Source organism: Monodon monoceros, unplaced genomic scaffold (assembly GCF_005190385.1).
Source record: "Monodon monoceros isolate NGI ecotype Baffin Bay Population unplaced genomic scaffold, NGI_Narwhal_1 Super_Scaffold_18, whole genome shotgun sequence".
Lineage (NCBI taxonomy): Eukaryota > Metazoa > Chordata > Mammalia > Artiodactyla > Monodontidae > Monodon > Monodon monoceros.
In genome coordinates this window covers 141,046,988-141,065,064 of record NW_021703774.1, presented here as the reverse complement: position 1 = coordinate 141,065,064, position 18,077 = coordinate 141,046,988, and the positions used below count along the sequence as shown (strand labels likewise).

Here is an 18,077-nt window from a genome sequence, read left to right as displayed (position 1 = left end):
TTCACCCTTCACCCACAGGACCCAAGACAGGTTTCTTCGCAAGCTTTCTCTCCTTCAGTGCCCGACACTGCTCCAAGCGATCAATTTTATGTGTCCACGCGGGGTGGACACTGGGGATGAGCTGTTCCCCCTCAGCCCAGACTGTCCTCGCAAGAACAGACGGCCTGTGGGTCAGGGAGAAGGCACTGCGGGCAAGCCTTGTTAGACCCAGAGTCCTGGCCCGCGGCCAGCAGTGCTCCCTGAGCTTAGGCTGGGGTCAAGAGATGAATCAGAAACCAGGAAGTCACAATCTACTCAGGAAGACAGACAGGAAGAGAGCACACAAGTCTGTGACATCAGTTTACATTCCTACAATATTTTACAGTTGAAAATGCTTCGACTGAGCCCTTGTTTAATCCTCCCAAGAGCCTGTGAGGGGGGAGTTAATGCCAATCCCCACAGGACTCTGAGCTTCAGGCCAGCTCTGCCCTCCAGGTACACGGAAGCGGAGGTGTGTGTCGCGAACCCCACTCCCGTTACCCTCCCAGGCGAAACGTATGGAACATTTTCGCTTTCTGCTTTTTTCTTTGGATGTCTTGTTTGTTTGTTTTAAATAGTTAAAACATTACAGAAGCCTCTTTTGCACTCTTCCCCATCCCCCAACCCTGATAAGCTGGGCTGTATCCTTCCTGCCCAGGTTTTCACACTGCGCCTGCACATCTGTCTGTCCATAAAATACCTATAGTATCCTTTGCATGTTTTAGGATTTTATGTACGTAGTCCCAAACTCTAAGTTTCATTCCACCACTTGCTTTTTGGACTGCACGTTATGCTTTTGAGGTTTATTTATGTGATACACGGAGATCTGGTTCCTTTTTGCTGTACGGTATTTCACTCTACGAAGAAAGTCAACATGCGTGTGTGTGTGGTGTGTGTGTGTGTGTGTATGCACATGCATGCAATGTGTATAACTATCCTGCCGTTGGACATTTGCTTCCACACCTTCTATCATCCCGTGTTGCTTTACAAGGAAACCTCGCACATGTAGGTGAACCTTGAACACGGCTAGACTCCAACCGGGGAGGAGGGACACTCCTCTTTGTCACACAGTGCAGGGTCTGGCACCCTGCTGGCTCTGTCAGTGCTGATTACTAGAAGGCACTGAGGTTGTGATGAAAGAACAGTGGACTTGGTCTCAGAAGGACCTGGGTTTGAATCTTGACCCTCTTACTTATTAGCTGTGTGACCCTGTGCAAAAATTCTAACCTTTCTGACCTGCAGTGTCCTTACCAGGAGAAATAGAGACAGTAACACCAACTCCCAAATATTCCTGTTGCGATGATTAAATATATGAAGTCTTCAGTGTGGATCCTGACATACAGGAGGAGCTCAAGAAAGCTAATGGAAAGATCCCTGATCCCGGGCAGACAAAAGAGCACAGGAGAGGCTTCAGCAGCCTTCTGTCAGCTGCCCTGCTCGCTCTGACAAAGGAAGTCTAGGTCGAACGCTCAATTTTAAAAACAAAAGAAAAAAGAAAAGAATGAAAGAGAAAGAGAAAGAAAGAAAACAAGCCACCTTAGAATCATAATTTGAAACCCAGGGAGCTACCTCCAAATCTGGCTGGGTTTCTACTCCATCTGTGCCTTTGATTGGCTGACACTGGAAATCTGCGGAGGGTGTCTCTGGTCTTGGACCAGGTTCCCTGAAGGGCAGCCCCACCCTGCAGAGGCCACCTGCACTCCTGGGCCCTGTGGAAGGCAGCACCAGGCTGGGTTACAAAGGGTTAAATCTCTTCCTCCCCCAAAAGACACTGGAGCCAGTGAGGCTTTCTGCTTAAATGGCCTATAACCATCTCCCAAAGCTCCTTAGCTCAGAAAGTATACAAGTCAGCAAAATGAAAATAATTTCAAGAGCCATTGGGAAGAAGAACTCCAGCTTCCCTGCTGCCCCCGCTGACAGCCTCTCAGTAGCGACTTGCGTTTTTCACATTCAGGGACAGAGTCTCCCCACCCCCCCACCCCCGTTTCAGGAAAGGATGTATCACAGGCTGAGATCTGCTGCCTCCCAGGAGGGAGAGGCAGGGGGCGCAGGAGGTCTACGGGCACCACCACACCTGGAGTGCTTCGTGGTTTCCAAGCCCTGCCCTGGCCACGATGATGCTGCCAGGCCATGGCAGCTTCAGAGTCTGGTGGAGCAGGGACCGTCACGCATGTATTATAACCAAGGACACGGAGGCTCATAGACAGGAAGTGCCAGACCCACCCTCAGCCCAGGTGAGTGGGATGCTCCTGGCTGAGTGCGCAGCCCTCCTTGCTTCTATCACTCTGAGAGGTAGGACAGTACCTGTTAATGAGCACCTACTACGTGCCTGCCATGTGCGCAGCACTTTATGCAACAGCCCTAAAATGTTGACACTGTTATTCTTGTTCCACAGTTGATAAATCTGAGGACCCAGAGGTTGAGTAACTTGGCCAAGGTCATGCTACTGAAAAGCTGTGGAGGAAAGTTCAAACCCGCAGTCTCATTTCACACCCACACTGTTTCCACGGTACCAAGGAAGTGCTTAGGGAAGACCTGGCACAGAGACAAGTACAGCCCTGCCATCTGCCCCCCACTCTCCTGACACGTTTCAACTCCCTGATCTGGGTCTGCCGCCCCCCACGGGCTGAGTCCCCACAAGGGTCTACACAGAGTGAGTTCAGGGCATGGGAGCTGCATGAAGACCCAGCTGCCCTGGGCACTCCCCATCTGGACGGCTGCAGGATGGTGCTTACAGCCTGGTTCCCACCTGGCAGTGGCAACACTTAAGGAGGAAGGAGAGTGGGCACCTGACCCTCACCATCTCTCACCTGGGTTATTCCCAAAACCTCCTTGACTTTTCTCTCTCCCTCCAAACCCGCCAGCACACTGCTGCCAGCATGATCCTTCAGCAGCTGTCCTTCATCCTCAGAGTCCAGCACCTCAGCCTGGGACCAAGGCCCTCCCAGGATCCTGCTCCTACCCACCTCTCCAGCCTCCTCCCCAATACCAACTTCACCTCCACTCCTTGAAGCACCTACCTTCTTCCGCCTCTTGCCCCTTGTTCACAAGGACAGAAGACAGTTACACAGTGCTATGTATCAGGTACAGTTCTAAGTACTTTATAGACATTAACTTAATGCTCATAGGAACCGACCCCTCCATTTTATGGAGGAGGGAACTGAAGTCCAAACCAATTAAATAACTTGCCCAAGGTTGCAGGGCTGGTAATCGGTAGATCCCGGGGTAAGACCCAGGCAGTGTGAGGTCAGATTCCTCAAATTTAACCTCTGCCAAACCCTTTCCTCCTTTCTTGACCTGGTGACAGTCTCTCCTGGGGGAACAGGACCAGGAAGGTCTCATGACACCCTCTGAAGGACTTTCTTCATCCCTCAAGTTCTTAAATCCCCAGGCCGAAGGAACTGCTTCGGTCCCTGGTTTCCCACACCTGTGGTCTTCAGGGGCCAGGATTCTAGGGAATTTCTTCAGCACTGGGCTCAGTGCTGGGCCCGGGACTCAGACGTGAACACACAGTGGCCCTGCCTTGGCGGGCTCACAGTGAGAAAGATGGACGCACAATGACAATATGGGCTGACAAGGCCAGCAGAGGGCAGAAGAGGGTGCCACAGAGCAGGGGGAGGCGTCCCCACCCAGACCGTGGAGGGAGCACTGAAGACCTCCTGGAGGGAGGAGAAGGAGAAGGTCATGGAGCAGAGGTGCCCGGGAAGGTCCACACAGAAGAAACAGTTTGCGTCCACGAGCGATCTCAGGTAGCACAAAGCATGGTCGTAAAGACACCAGGCATTGGAGGCACTCAGGCTTCCATGCCAGTCCCGGATCCTCCTGGTCATGGTGGTGCCATCTTGGGCCAGTTACTCAACCTCTTTAAGTCCGTTTCCTCATCTGTGAAATGCGGATGGTCATAGTATCTGCTTCACAGTGTTGTGTGAGAAATAAAATAATGACAGTGCCTAAAACATAGTAAGTGCTCGATAAATACTAGTTAATTAAACAAATAGTGTCCATATCTATATCTCCTGCGCCTAGCACACAGTAGGGGCTCCGCAAAGGGGTACAGAGATGAATTTACACGGTCCTGCTCTCACTTTGCTGACTGCCTCAGGGAAAGAGACAACTAAATAGAAATTACAACACAATGCTCTGAGCATTAAGATGCTGGGAAGGTTGGGACTGGCAGGGAAGGAAAGGAGGAGATTTGGAAAACCAGAGAAGGGAGGGACTCCTTCTGGGAAGAGGTGGAAACAGTTCCTCAGAGGAAATATTTGAGCTGAGTCTTCAAGACGGGGGAGGATAGGTTTTCTATAGTTAATGACCCAGGCACGAATGAGTGCACATCTTGGAATAAAAGTGAGGCTCCAGGTAGACAGGACAGATTTAATGTCCCATACTTCTCACACTCCTTGGATACCTCCACACCCGTGGCAGGGGCCCTGGACAGGGCTTGCTACCCCATGCTGATCTCAGCTTCCGGGGCACTCCGCTTCTCCCCGCCACACACTCAATCTGCCTCCCTGCTCTACTTTTGCCTTTTTTTCATGGCACTTATCACTTTCTACAGTTTTTTTATTTATTACATTTACCATTTATCTTCCTACCCACCTCATTCCACTCCCACTAGAGTTTAAAGTCTTTGTCTTTACTAATATGTCTCAGACATTTAGACTAGTGACTGACACCTAGTCGACATTCAGATATTTGTGAAATGATTGAATGATTCCATAATTACTCATGGGGGAACTTCTGCATACAGATGTTGGTGAGGTTAGAATACTGAATCTCTCTCCCCGTTAGCTACTGAAATGGAAACATGCCCAGGGTACCAGATTGGGTATGGCCAAAAGAGTGCATTCTGGAATGGTGGAAAGAGCACAGGGTTTCGAACCACCCTTGAGGTGTGACTCCCTGTTGGACCCAACCAGCAATGCCTGTTGGAGTGGTGGGCACAGACTAGAGATATTCAACTCGTTGAAGATGAATGGGGGGGAGATGGACCGACAGACAAATCATCTCCTCGTGGCCGTTCTCGTCCTTCTGGCGTAAGCTCCAATGTTACATCTTAGAGGTCTTCCCTGATCACATCTAGATGGAGGAGTCCTAGTTACGAGACTAATCCAGCTCAGAGAAAGTAATTGGTAAAGAAAAGTGGGGTCTTTAGCGGAGGACCACACGGTTCTTTTCTTTTCACTGACCTAACCATTATTATTGGCAACTTGGTGAAGATACAAAAGATCATATTTCTATACTATAAAACTGGGAGGAAGAATATAGCACAGAATAAAATTCCATAAGGATCTCAAACATGCAAACATATGAATCGCCAATTCACATAGGAAGAAGCTGAAAAAGTACTTTTGTAGAGAAAGCTAATTTGCCAAACTTCTTTAAAAATTCCAAACACTGGTGAAGTTGTGCGGAAATGGCACGTGCACGTCCACCTACCTAGAGACGTGGCTTGACCTTTTTGAGAGCAATATAACAAACATAGATATAACAACAACATGGAAAAGACTATAAAAGTGTTCTTGCCCTTTAATTAGCTCACTCCTGGGAATTTAAGAAACAAACAACTATAAATGATCACGACAGCATTATCTCTAATAGCAAGAAACTAGAGACAATAAAATGTACAGTGAGGAGATGAGAAGGTAATCATGACCCAGTGTCAGGAAGGGCATTGAAATGGCAGCTACACAAACCAGGCAGCAGAGGGGGAAATGTTTGCCATATGATGTTAAGTGAACAAGGCAGGATCACGGGAGGCTGGCCAACTGCTGTGAACAAAGAGGTACTGCCCTGGACAGACAGGAGGGGCTCCCAGGAGTGAATGTGTTGTTGGGCTTGGTTCTTGGGATTATGGCTCGATTTCTTTTTCGGCTTTGGCTTTCCTCAAATTTTGTTTTGTATTTTAAACACAAATGGAAAAGAAGATCTCAACCAGCTGGAATGTTGGGCCGAAACCAATAAGATGGAATCGGGATGCATGCAAAATCCACTATTTTGTTTAAGAAATACACTTAAGAACACACAATTGAGGTGAGGGGGGGTATAAACAGCTGCTAAAGTGAATAAGGAAGGACAAAGGGAACAAAAAAACCCACATTTACTGCAGCCCGCAACTGGGATAGTGAGGGCTGTAGGTCTGGTACCGCGGGAGGTAAGTGTGGTTACATTAACAACTGCATAACGGACAAGGTGACTGGGGCTAGAAGATTTAGGAACTTGTCCAATTTCCTCTAGTCTAATAAATAATGAAGTCAGGATTTGAATTTGGTGTGAGTTCCTCTGTCATCAAAATCTATGCTCGTTCTCTTGCAACACAGTGAACTAAAGGGATAAGTATTGTGTTAGCCAAAAAAGGGAGCAGGGCAGTATTTGGTGACCATAAGCTCAACGTGAGACAGTTGTATCGCTAAAGATGCTAATTCAAGTTTAGGGCACTCTAATAGGGATATGCCATCCAGGAGCAAGAGATGACAACCTGCTCTAGTTAGTACTGGTCAGACCCTTCCTAGAGCAGTGTCCAGTCCTGAACCCTACCTTCTAGTGGCGCATCCATAAAACAGCAACCAGGATGGTCAGAGTTCTTAGGATTAGGGAACTAAGAGATGTTGAATGCCTAGGTGCTTTACTCACGTTATCTTGTATAGCTCTATATACAACCCGGTGAGATAGGTATTATATTCCCACTTTTAAAATGAGAAAACTAAAGCCAAGAGAGGTTGAGAACTTCTTCAAGGTCACATACTAGTAAGTGGCAGTCAAGGTTTGAACACAGGGCTGTCTAAACCCAGAGTCCTCACTCTTCCCTGCACTGCCTCTCCCACGTGAGAGATGGCAGAACAGAATTTGAGCTATTCATTAGTCTGTGAAGAGACATGATCGCCACCTTCAACTCTGCAAAGGGCTATAAGCAGAAGCATTTTGCCTGACTTCAGAGGAGAGAACTTGAGTGACCTCAGAAGTCTCAGGGAAGTAGATTTTTAGCTCAGCAGAAGAACTTCTCAGTGATGACAATAATTGGATGTGCCCTTGGGTAGGAAGGTGAATTCTCCACGCCTGGAAGAGTTCCAGCATGGTCTGGAAAGGCATTTGCTTTCAGTGGAGAGGAGATCTGAGTGGAGGACCTCAAAGTTCACTTTTGACCCTTCGGTTCGATGAGCCTATGAAGCTGTTTGGCAGAAGCTGGTTCATCTCTTCAGCAGAAGTGATGAAAAGACCTGTTGGTATGTCTATTTGCAGATGTAAAAGTAAAAATATGCCCAAGGTAAACAAACACATTGGTCCAGAGAAAACTATATACAGAAAATGAAATGAATTCTGCTGGAAATGCTTACAGGTTAAGCGTTTATTTTGTGTAAACAAGAAACCAAACTCTGGAGAGACGTGCAGTCTCAGAAGTAATCAAAGAAAATATAATGAGGTAGCAATTTTCACCTGTTAGGTTGGCAAAATAATTAAAACATGGTCACGCCCATTATATGTATCAAGAATGATAAAAGTGGTACTCTTTTTGACCCAGGTAAAACGAACCTAAGAAACTGATAGAAAATATAAAGGGGGGAAAAAATTGTGCACACAAAAATCTTCATAGATGTTTAATTTATAAACGACCTAAAGATTCAAGGAAGGGCAATGGACCGGCTAGGTGACAGGGTAGGGGCTGAGGTGAGCGAGGGTAGCTGGAAGGTCGGGAGTGGACCTAGTCAGAGCGCACAGGGAAAAGCTCATGAGCACTGCGCGCTGTGGGATGAGCACAGGGTGTCTGGAGGGCCAAAGGCAGGTTTGAAGGCCAAGGTCACAATGTAAGAGGTCAGAGCAGGTCAGAGACAGGATAGGCGCACACACAGGTGAGGACCGAGTGGGCGTGGGGAGAGGAGAGGAGAGAGGAAAACCACCTGTAACACTGGCGGCCATTTATCCACTCTCCCTGGGTCACTTTAATTACGTGCCGGACCCAAGTGTGCAGAGAGAGCTTCCGTGAACTGGCAGCCCTGTGGGTTAGCCCCACAGCCGACCAGGTGGTTTACCCAACTGTAGCTTGATGCCCATTCACTGGGGGGATGTTCGAATTGATGGCTATAAATTTCATGGAGCAACAGGGCAATATGTTAAAAAGAAAGGGAAGTATGCAAACCTGATGATATGCTATGACCACAGGTATGTAAAATACACATTTACGCTCTTAAATGAAGGACTAGAAGAGATACATCACAATGCTTGCAGCTGTGCAATTTGGAATATTTCCCTTATTTTTCCAAAAATTTCTATAAAGTGGTTTTCATTTCTTTATAATTCCCAAAAAGGTCATAATTTAGAAATGCATCTAAGAAACGCATGGGCACATAACAGTCACCAACAACACACTTTCCTCAGCTAGAAAATAAAAACAAACCACATCTTTCTGTTTGGTCTGGCCACAGAGAACTTGTGGCCGGGGCTTCGGTAAACAGGGCCCAAACCTCATCATTTCAGGCTCTGCCAATCCAGGATTGACTGTCTTGTCCTCCACAACTCACTGGCCTGTCAGAGGAAGTGAAAGAAAGAATCTAAGTGTAAAAGTGAGGGGAAAATCATTGGCACCTACACTGAGTCACCTTCTGCATCATGTCCAACTAAACAGCATCTGGTGAGCATGAGAGAGTAACTCTAAACAAGGTTTTAGGGCAGATCCTCAGCCACTTATAAGAGGAAATTGAGTCTCAATTTCAAATATTGTCATGCACTGTAGAAGGAGCATGTCTTTTTACTTAGGAAACACTCTTGTCCCTTTGTTAAAACAGGACTTCTAATGCTGTCTACTAGACTGGTGTTATTCAAAACTGGCACTTGTGTTAAAAACACATGTTCCCAGCTCTATCCCAGCCCTACTGAATCCAGCACCCTAAACCAAAGCCCAGGAATCTGTATTTTAAGTACCTCAGCAAATTCTCAAGACTGGGCAAGTTTGGGAAACTCCCTACTACACAAAATGAACTTCAGTTTTGTGTATGTATTTGAATGTAATAAAACTGTGGATCCTCATAAATGGTACTATTATTCCCCATCCTTTCAAATGGCTTGAATTAATGACACTGATTTCCATTGACTGATTACTTAAGTTGGGGCTCTCCGAAATATGCCCTGAGATTACATGGCTAGATTCTCAGCCCAGACCATAATATTCCACTCAGTTTTCGAGGGAAGAGGTAAAAGGACAGATTTTGCACAGACCTGGATTCTGACCCAGCTCCACTGCTGACAACTCTGGGACCTTGGCCAAGAAGTTACTTAACCTTTTCTGAGCTCATTTCCTCATTTGTGTGGGTGTAAGAATGGTGGCCCTGCCCTCACATAACAGTCACAGGGCACCAGGTACACAACAGGTGCTCAAAAAGTCTCAGTCTAACTAGGGTGTAAAAACACCTGCCCCCTCCCCTGCCCCGATTCCCCATCAGAAACAGCTCTTATGTCCTTCCTTGTCACATCTACTTTTGATTTCATGCTGCCTTGCAAGCTAAGGACAGCTAACATCTGCATGGCTCTTTGAGACTTATGGAGCTCTTTTCCCAGCTATCACCTGGCCTCCTCTCCACAATAACCCTGACTTAGGGATCACTGTCTCCACTTTAGAAGAAAGGAGCTCCAGAGTGGTCAAGTGACCTCCCCAGAAGCGGTAAAATCACAATCAGATCCCACAATCTTTCACAACCCGTTCTGTCCCTGATGTACGTGTCATATATTACACGAAGCACTTTCACGTCATAGCCTTTTTTTTTTTTTTTTTTTTTGCGGTACGCGGGCCTCTCACTGTTGTGGCCTCTCCCGTTGCAGAGCACAGGCTCCAGACGCGCAGGCTCAGCGGCCATGGCTCACGGGCCCAGCCGCTCCGCGGCATGTGGGATCTTCCCGGACCGGGGCACGAACCCGCGTCCCCTGCATCGGCAGGCGGACTCTCAACCACTACGCCACCAGGGAAGCCCTGTCAGAGCCTTTTTAAGCAGGTATTTCGATGACCATTTTCCCTTCCAACCTAAAAGCACCTATAAAGCAGGTATCATATCTTATTAGTCTTTGTAGGGAAATGGAGCCTCTGGGTGTTTATCTTCACCGTGCTTAGGAAGGAAATGGGATGAGTTCAAATCATGTATACTTTTTCCCAGCCTCTCATGCATTCACACTACTCATGCCCAAGCTGCTCCCCTGCCATTAAAATGAACACATCTTAATAACAAGAATTTACTGAACACTAGTAAGTGTCACAAACTTTACTTACCTAATGAACTAACTTTTGTTAAACACTCAGAAAAGTCCTGGCACATATTAAGTATCTGTTACTGTTATTACTATTTAATTATCCACATAGCCTGTGAGGTATGCATAATTTTCCTCACTGTACTGGTAAAGACTCTGGGAAGTTAAGTGATTGGTCCAAGATCACACCACTAGTCTGTGGAGAACTGGGAAAATACCATAAAAGGAAGTTCATACCTATGCATCCTATTAGCAAGCATATAATATTTCAGATTACAAAGAATTATTTTATGTACTAAAATAAAATTCCTCAAAGAGGTAGCCACCTCCACTACTCACCCTAGTGACCCTGAGCTTTTGCTTATAGACCACCAGTAATCTAATGGTTTAGTGGATAAACCATTAGAGAAACCAGAGGCCAAAGTTTTCCAACCAATGCCTAAAAGCCAATAACCAGAAATGAAGAAAATAATGACTACCAACATTTATTGAGCACTTATATATAGGGCTCTATAACTTATAGCAACTCTGCAACGTTGCAATTCCGCAAAGTAGATATTATCTCCTTTTTACGGAACAGAAAATTGAAACTCAAGAGGTTACGCTAAGCCCGAAGCAAGCAGTGGAGCCAGGTTTGGAACCCAAACTCCTCAGCCCCAAACCCTTGCCATTTCCAACATACTACACTGACTTCATAGGCATTACAGAAAGGAAAGTGTTAATCAACAGGAAGATCAAATGTGGTCTGCCTGATTGGGCACCAGGCACTTTAGAGATGCAGCTACTGAACGAGATAAAAATTATGCAACTTGAAAGATCATTTGAGATACAAGATAGGATGAACGAACCGACACCAGGTGACGTTGCCCCTTTCTGAAGGTAACCCTGAACCACATCTAACATTACCACCCCCTGACACTCCTTTACAAAGATTGACTCAAATTATCAGGAAAGCTGAATCTCAGATCACCTTGAGTGACAGGTCCTAGATCTGTCCTTTGAGGTAAGAGAAGGTAATCTGCTTCGAGACAGCCCTTCAGATCTGTAGACAGTAATCACATCCCTTATGAATTTTCTCTCCTTCAGCCTGAATGTTCCGCCCCTCAAAGGACACTGGTCACCTCCACTGTACACTTAATATCCATCATTAAATAAATGAGGCTAATGATTGTCTACAGCAACGAATTAATGAAGCTTTATTATAGAACAAAATAAAGGAACAAAGATAGAAGTCCTTGAATGGTAAAAATATCAGCTCAAATTCTTGGCCAAGTGATAGGTAACTCAGAGACACTTTATCCGCCTCCGGAAAGACAGCGCTTTCACCATCCCCAGAGCAACACTGGCGCCAGGATGCTGCCTGAGTCTCAGCAAATCCATCCGCCTTCTTGGAGTGGGAAGTCCAAGTTCAGAACAAGGCGCTGACCTCAGAACCCTACTGGCTCCCCGCCCACACACCACCACGCATGGTGGGGTCTGATCTGGACAACACCATCGCCCGCAAATCACACGCCACACAAGGAAAACGAGAAGGCTTTATGAAAAATCCAAAGTTTATTGCAAATTATATTTTGCTTCCCTTCGTTCTTCATTTTTACAGGATTTATTGATATCCATGATTTTTTCACAGATGTACTTGTTGACTTTGGAGAGTCTCTGTGCAATTTCAGTTTCATCCACAGTTTCTTGTGCTATTCTGTCGTACAAACACTCTAGACAGGGAAAAGAAACAAGAAGGCCAAGGATTAATGGTACATTCGAGTACATATCTTTAAGGGGGAGAAAGGAAAATATGCCTCCTGACATACTTCCAAAGCACCAACTCACATATCTGGCACGGCTGTATTTTAAATTTTTCAACACAAGAGTAGATATACACTGTAAATTTATACTTTAAAGATAATGATACAACACCCATGTGTCCATGCCCCTGCTTAACAGGGCAGCATTGCTGGTCCCTCTGAAGCCCCTAAATGCCCTTCCCCAGCACCATCCTCACCAGAGGTAACCACTCTCCTCAATGTTTGCTTTTCTTTTCGTGTTTGCACATATGCACACATCCTTAAATAACACGTTGCTACCTTTCCCATTTTTAACTTTTTACAAGTGTATCCATACTCTGTATGTCCATCTGACTTTTCTTTTTTCATCCAACATTCCAGTTGGGTCACCCGTGCTGAAGTGTGCGTACAGCTGCAGGTCACTCACTTCCACTGGTGAGCAGCGTTCTACTGTCCGACTAGTCCACAGTCGGCTGACCCACTTGATCGTCCACGGATACTTGGATGGTTTCCCATGTTCTGCAGTTACAGGCACCCTGAGCCGTGTCTCTTGGGGCAAACATGCAGGAAATGCTCAGTCCGGGCCTAGGCTGGAACTGCCCAGCGTTAGGGTGCGTGCCTACTACGCTTTACCAGGTGATACCTGGGAAACTGTTTTCCACAATGGCTGTGCCGCCTGGCACCCCTAACAGCAGTGTGTGCAAGGACTGCCTGCCCCATAGCTCCAACAGCACTCCAGGTCAGATTATTAAGGTTCTGACAACCTGGCGGGCGTGAAGCGGTACCTCACTGAGGTGCTTACTAATGAGGCTGAGGATGGCCACTTTTACTGACTCTGCCGTTTGCTGTGATGAAGCAAGGAGTGAGCCTCAGACAGGGCCTGACTGAAGCTGGACTTTGGACCACTTCCTAGCATGGGGACCTGAGGCAAATCATTGCCCTAGATTCCTCACCTCATAAAACAAGGATAACAAACCACACATGATCCTTTTTAAGGCTGCCATGAGGGATGTGAAACAAACGTTTTGCAAGCCTTCTTCAAGCTATAAGGAGCACTACCCCTGTCTGAGGCTATTACAGTTATTTTATGTATATGCCACTGTCCGTTCCCAGGGCCTAGCACAGCGCCTGGCACAGGGGCAAGATTCAGTAAGTGTATGTTGAATGAATGAATGAATGCTTTTCTTGGGAAACCTGAGGGGACATAATAATTCTGGACATAAGGGGACTAGGGGTGTAGGTGGGGAATGTACCACTGGGGTATGTAATCGTGGGCAAGATTTTTAACTTTGTTGAACCTGAGCCTCCCCACCTATAAAACAGGAGTGACAACCCGGTCTCGAGGAACTGCCACGCAGGATAAACAAAGTCCCGTGTACCAGGCCAGTGCACAGCAGGCAATGCTGTTAGTGACGCAGAACATCAGCACTGGGGAGGGATCACGGAGACGGCCTTGTGCTACAACCCCTCCACTCACACGGGACATGGCTGAGGCCTGGAGAGAGGAGGTAAGTACAGGCACGATCCCCTGCGGCCTCCACTCTGAGCCCCCCCGGGCACGTGGCCAGCCCGCCCACTGTTGCCGTCCGGGCTGCAGGTGCATGTGCTAGACGCCCTCTTTCTTTGGGGCACCATCTCCTCCCTGCGGATCAGGCTTTGCACAGAGAAGCCTCTGAAAGCTTTCAGCTGGCCTTCACTACTTCCTGGCTGCTTCCAGCCGCACTAACCTGCACTGTGTCTCGTGTTGGCTTTTCCACAGGGAGTGAGCTGAGAAGGTCCCACCTCTGCTGACTCCACCTGCATCTCCCGACCCCCTCCAGGCTATCCCACAAGTCAGTCTTTGCTCATCTCCTCCCAGATTACCGATTACCCTGGTCTCATGTCTCATCCTTCACCTGCCTAAACCCCACCCATTCTTCCAGATCCAACCTGCTTGGAACCTACCAGGTTGAGCCGGGAGACCCCATTCTGCCTATACCCTCAGTGCTTCCATACTCGCCTGGGTTCTTCCTCTATCAAAGCCCTGATCACAGTCTCATAGAACTGTGACCACGCTGTCTCACCTACAGACCCGAACACGGGGTCCCTCCCCAGCCCAGGGCCAGGGGGACGCCGACACTTGCAGTGACACTGCTGGAAGCTCAACCAAATGAGGAAGACACCCTGTGCAGAGGACTGTTTCCAAGTTGAGGGGTTCGAATCTGGCTCTAACCCTAGTTGCTGTGCCACCTCGAGTGGGAACCTCTCTGGGTCTCAGTCTTACTGTCTGAAAGCAGGATGTCAAATCCAATCATCTAAGAAGATTCTTCCAGCTCTAGGTCTCGTTCTCTGAAAGGTAACAGGGTGGGTAAAGAGGCAAAGGAGAGAGAAGGGGGCAGGGGAGTGGGTGTGATGGCCCTGAGAGGCCCCGGCATGAGCTGGAGAGAAGGCAGGAAGAGAAAGGTACAGATGGAGGAAGGTTTTCAGAGGCGCCCACAGAATCCCAATCATTCTCGTTTCCTGAGGGTAAGTGCACTGAGCGGCCCCTGAGCTTGATTAAAAGGCTTTCGTTAGACTCCAGATATTAATCACCTGCAGCTGCCAGGAATGCCTCCCTCTGCAAGGGAGCATTTGCGATTATTGCTTAATTAACAAGGTTTATAACAGCGCTAATGGGTCCTATTAAAAAAGTTATAAAAATTAACCAGAACTCAACGCCGTGGCTCATTTGAAAATTCAGACACTCTGCAAAAGGTCACTTGAGGGGCCTCCCGGGTGGCGCAGTGGTTGGGAGTCCGCCTGCCGATGCAGGGGACATGGGTTCGTGCCCCGGTCCGGGGGGATCCCGCGTGCCGCAGAGCAGCTGGGCCCGTGAGCCATGGCCGCTGGGCCTGCGCGTCCGGAGCCTGTGCTCCGCAACAGGAGAGGCCACAGCAGTGAAAGGCCCGCGTACCACCAAAAAAATAAATAAATAAAAATAAATAAATAAATGGCTTCCCGGGTGGTGCAGTGGTTGGGAGTCCGCCTGCCAATGCAGGGGACATGGGTTCGTGGTCCGGGAAGATCCCACATGCCGCGGAGCAGCTGGGCCCGTCAGCCATTGCCGCTGGGCCTGCGCGTCCGGAGCCTGGGCTCCGCAGCGGGGGAGGCCGCAGCGGTGAGAGGCCCGCGTACCGCAAAAAAAAAAAAAAAAAAAAAAAAGGTCATTTGACCTTAATAAGGTTTAACTGCCATTCTGGAGCTTGTCATTAAAGCGAGACGCTCCTCCAGCCCTTCTGCTTTCGTCTTTCTAAAGCAGTGTCAGCGTTCACCACATCCCTTTGCTACACGGTAAGGAGTGACTTTAAAACCACAGAGAGGAGAAAATCCTCACCAACCCTGTGAGCACCAAGGCTTTTGTCATTTTGATATGGCAAATGCGAGTAAATGTGGTAAAATCATACAAAATAAATACAAACAATCTCAATCCAGCAGACAGCTTGCATGGGAAGAACCAGTCAAATGCAGTCTGGACGAGCTCAAATAATTAGCCTAAAAATGGGGAGTGTATGGTGCGATGGGAGACAGGCTTGAAACCTGCCTGCCTAGTAAAGAAAAAACAAATCAACACTGTATTTTGGTAAGACAAGAAAGCCCTGGAGACAGTGGGAAGCCTGAAAGCCCAGTTCAGCTCAGCTCTGATCTAACCTGCTGTATGACCTTGGGCAAGTCGATTTCCTTCTCACTCATCGGCATGGCAAGTAGTTATGGGCTCTAAAGGGTTGCTTGACCCGGCACCTGGGAGGCAAAGATACAGAAAGAAGAGAACAGAGGTAGGCACGGGGTGCTCTGGGACATACAACAGAAGGATCCCCCCACCCTGAGAGGCCAGCGAAGGCTTCCTGAAGGACAGTTCCCCTAAGCACACCTGGGTGGTGAGTAGCAGCTAGCCAGGCAGAGCAGCACGCGTGTCGGGTGGGAAGTCTATGTTCCAGGTGCCAGGAATAGCATTTACAAATTCCCTAATGTGAGAGGGGACAAGGCTTGTTGGAATACAGCAGTTCATTATGGTAAGAACTTAGTGAACAAGGGGAATATTGCTGAAAAGTAAGCTGGAGCTAGAGCCAGGGGACAGATTATGAAGGCGCTTTTACGACACGTTAAGAAGCTTACCCTTCAATCATGGGCACCAGGGACTGGCTGTGACGGGGTGGTGGTAACAGGATCATACTGGGTTTCTGAAAGATCACTCTGGTTACAAATGGAGAGAAGAGTCTGGCAGCTGCTGGAGTAAGGCAGGGGAGAGGTGATGTGGCCTGGACTACGTGAGGCGCGATGGGTATGGAGAGGAGTGGACGGTTTAAAAGGTATTTGGGGCAGAACAGATGGAGAGCGGGCACGTGGAAGAGTCAGGAATGAGGCCTCTCTGGGTCCCTGGCAGGTGGTGTCATTTATCAAGACAGGGAACACAGAGGGGCAGAAGGCTTTGGGGAGAAGGAAGAGGAGAGAGCAGTGAGCGGTGCAGATGTGCCAGCGTCACGTGGACATCCAGGAGGAGGTGACCAGTGGGCACCTGGATGTATGGGTCGGGAACGTGGAAGTGTGAACTGAGGTCAAATATAGATTTGGGAATCAGTCACTGATTCAACAAATATTTATTGAACACTGACTATATGCTGGCCCTGAGCAAGACGCTCATAAATCTGATGTTCTAATGGAGGCGGGGAAAAAGACAACCATCAAGCAAATAAACAAGCAAAGAAGAAGTGCTCCGCAGGGACTTTAGGGAGGGTGATGTGACAGAGAGCAATGGAAGGGCTACTTCATCAGCCCGGGCGGTCGGGGACGGCCTCTCTGAATGACAAGGAGGCAGGATGTGCAGACCAGAGGAAGGGCACTGCTAGCAGTGGGGACAGGAGGGGGCCGGGAGAAGGCCTCAGTGGTTAGAGCACAGTGGAAACGGGAAGTGTGGTGTGAGATGAGGCCGGGGGAGTCACCAGAGGCCAGATCACCAGGCAGCAGCCAAGACGCCAGGAGTGTGGATTTCAACGCAGGGCCGTGAGCACGCCGAGGGCAATGGGGACGGCAGGAGTGAGAGCAGCGGAGGGCAGCGTTGCAGAGTGAGAGAGAAGCGGGCTGGAGACAGAGGCGAGGGCAGCGGGAGGGGAGCCCACAGGGGGGATGCGAAGCCACAGGCAGGAGGAGACCTCAGCATGCAGGAGGGTTTCTCAGTAAAGGAGGAGGGATCAGGTCAAACGGCCGGGGAAGAGGTAGAGGTGGAGCCACGGGGAAGCCTGGCAAGGACAGAGTTAAGCAGAGGGCTGGGAGCCGATGCCAGATGGCAGGGGCGTTCCCAGTGCACACGGGCAGTGAATGCAGACAACTCTTTCAGGAAACCTGGATGTGAAAACGAACGGAGAGACATGGCGGCAGCTGGGTGATGGAAGTGACGTCTAGGGAGTGTTTTGTTTGCTTCTGTAAGAAATGAGTGATCAAAGTATATTTAAATGGTGCCGGGAAGGACCCAGTTGAGCGGGAGAGACAAGGTACTTAGGAAGGCAGGTGGGCTGTGATCCAGTTGGAGAGAACGGCCAGTCCCAAATAAGAGAAGGAAACATGAGGCAGAAGACTGGGGGATCCAGTGAAGTTTGTAGATAGGGTGGTTCGAAGCTGTGGGATTTCTTTTTCTTTTCTCTGTGAAGGAAGAGACATGGTCATCTTTTGAAAAAGAGAGAGCTGTGGACTACCATGTTCTGGAAGAGTAGAGAAGGTTTAAAAAGGGCTTAGAAAATGGAGGAGTGGATCAGTGAGGGAAACTTGGAGGGCCTGGCCTATGGGCCTAAAGACAGTGAGCCTGTAATAGCCCCAAGCCACACAGCTGAGGTATTTTCTTCTAGAATGTTCCTTAGTATTGGGGACCAGATTAGCTGCAAATGACATCATCTGAATGGGGTCCAAAGAACATACAAATGTCTACAGGTCCACTGGGCAGCCAGGACAAGGACCGTGAATCCTGCCTTTACACATGGACACACCAAGCATCTACCTGGTACTGGCACTGCGCTGGGCCTGGGGAAACAAAAATAAACA

The 18,077-nt window shown here is 48.3% G+C and overlaps 2 protein-coding genes across 11 annotated transcripts in view; both read right to left on the bottom strand.

The window, feature by feature from the left end:
- Positions 1 to 18,077, bottom strand: part of AGBL4 (ATP/GTP binding protein like 4) — a 1,273,876-nt gene that overhangs the window by 194,664 nt on the left and 1,061,135 nt on the right. The window lies entirely within an intron of this gene.
- The window catches only part of BEND5 (BEN domain containing 5), a 48,050-nt gene continuing 41,394 nt past the window's right edge, over positions 11,422 to 18,077 (bottom strand). For 5 of the 10 annotated variants that reach the window (XM_029228572.1, XM_029228569.1, XM_029228570.1 and 2 more), the window contains one exon: positions 11,427 to 11,960. In XM_029228572.1, the coding sequence (XP_029084405.1) occupies positions 11,803 to 11,960 (158 nt within the window). In that variant the 3' untranslated portion in view covers positions 11,427 to 11,802. Of the gene's footprint in view, positions 11,961 to 15,695; positions 16,010 to 16,160; positions 18,057 to 18,077 lie in introns of all 10 variants that reach the window. The other 5 variants (XR_003794438.1, XR_003794437.1, XR_003794439.1 and 2 more) reach the window with 5 other exon arrangements.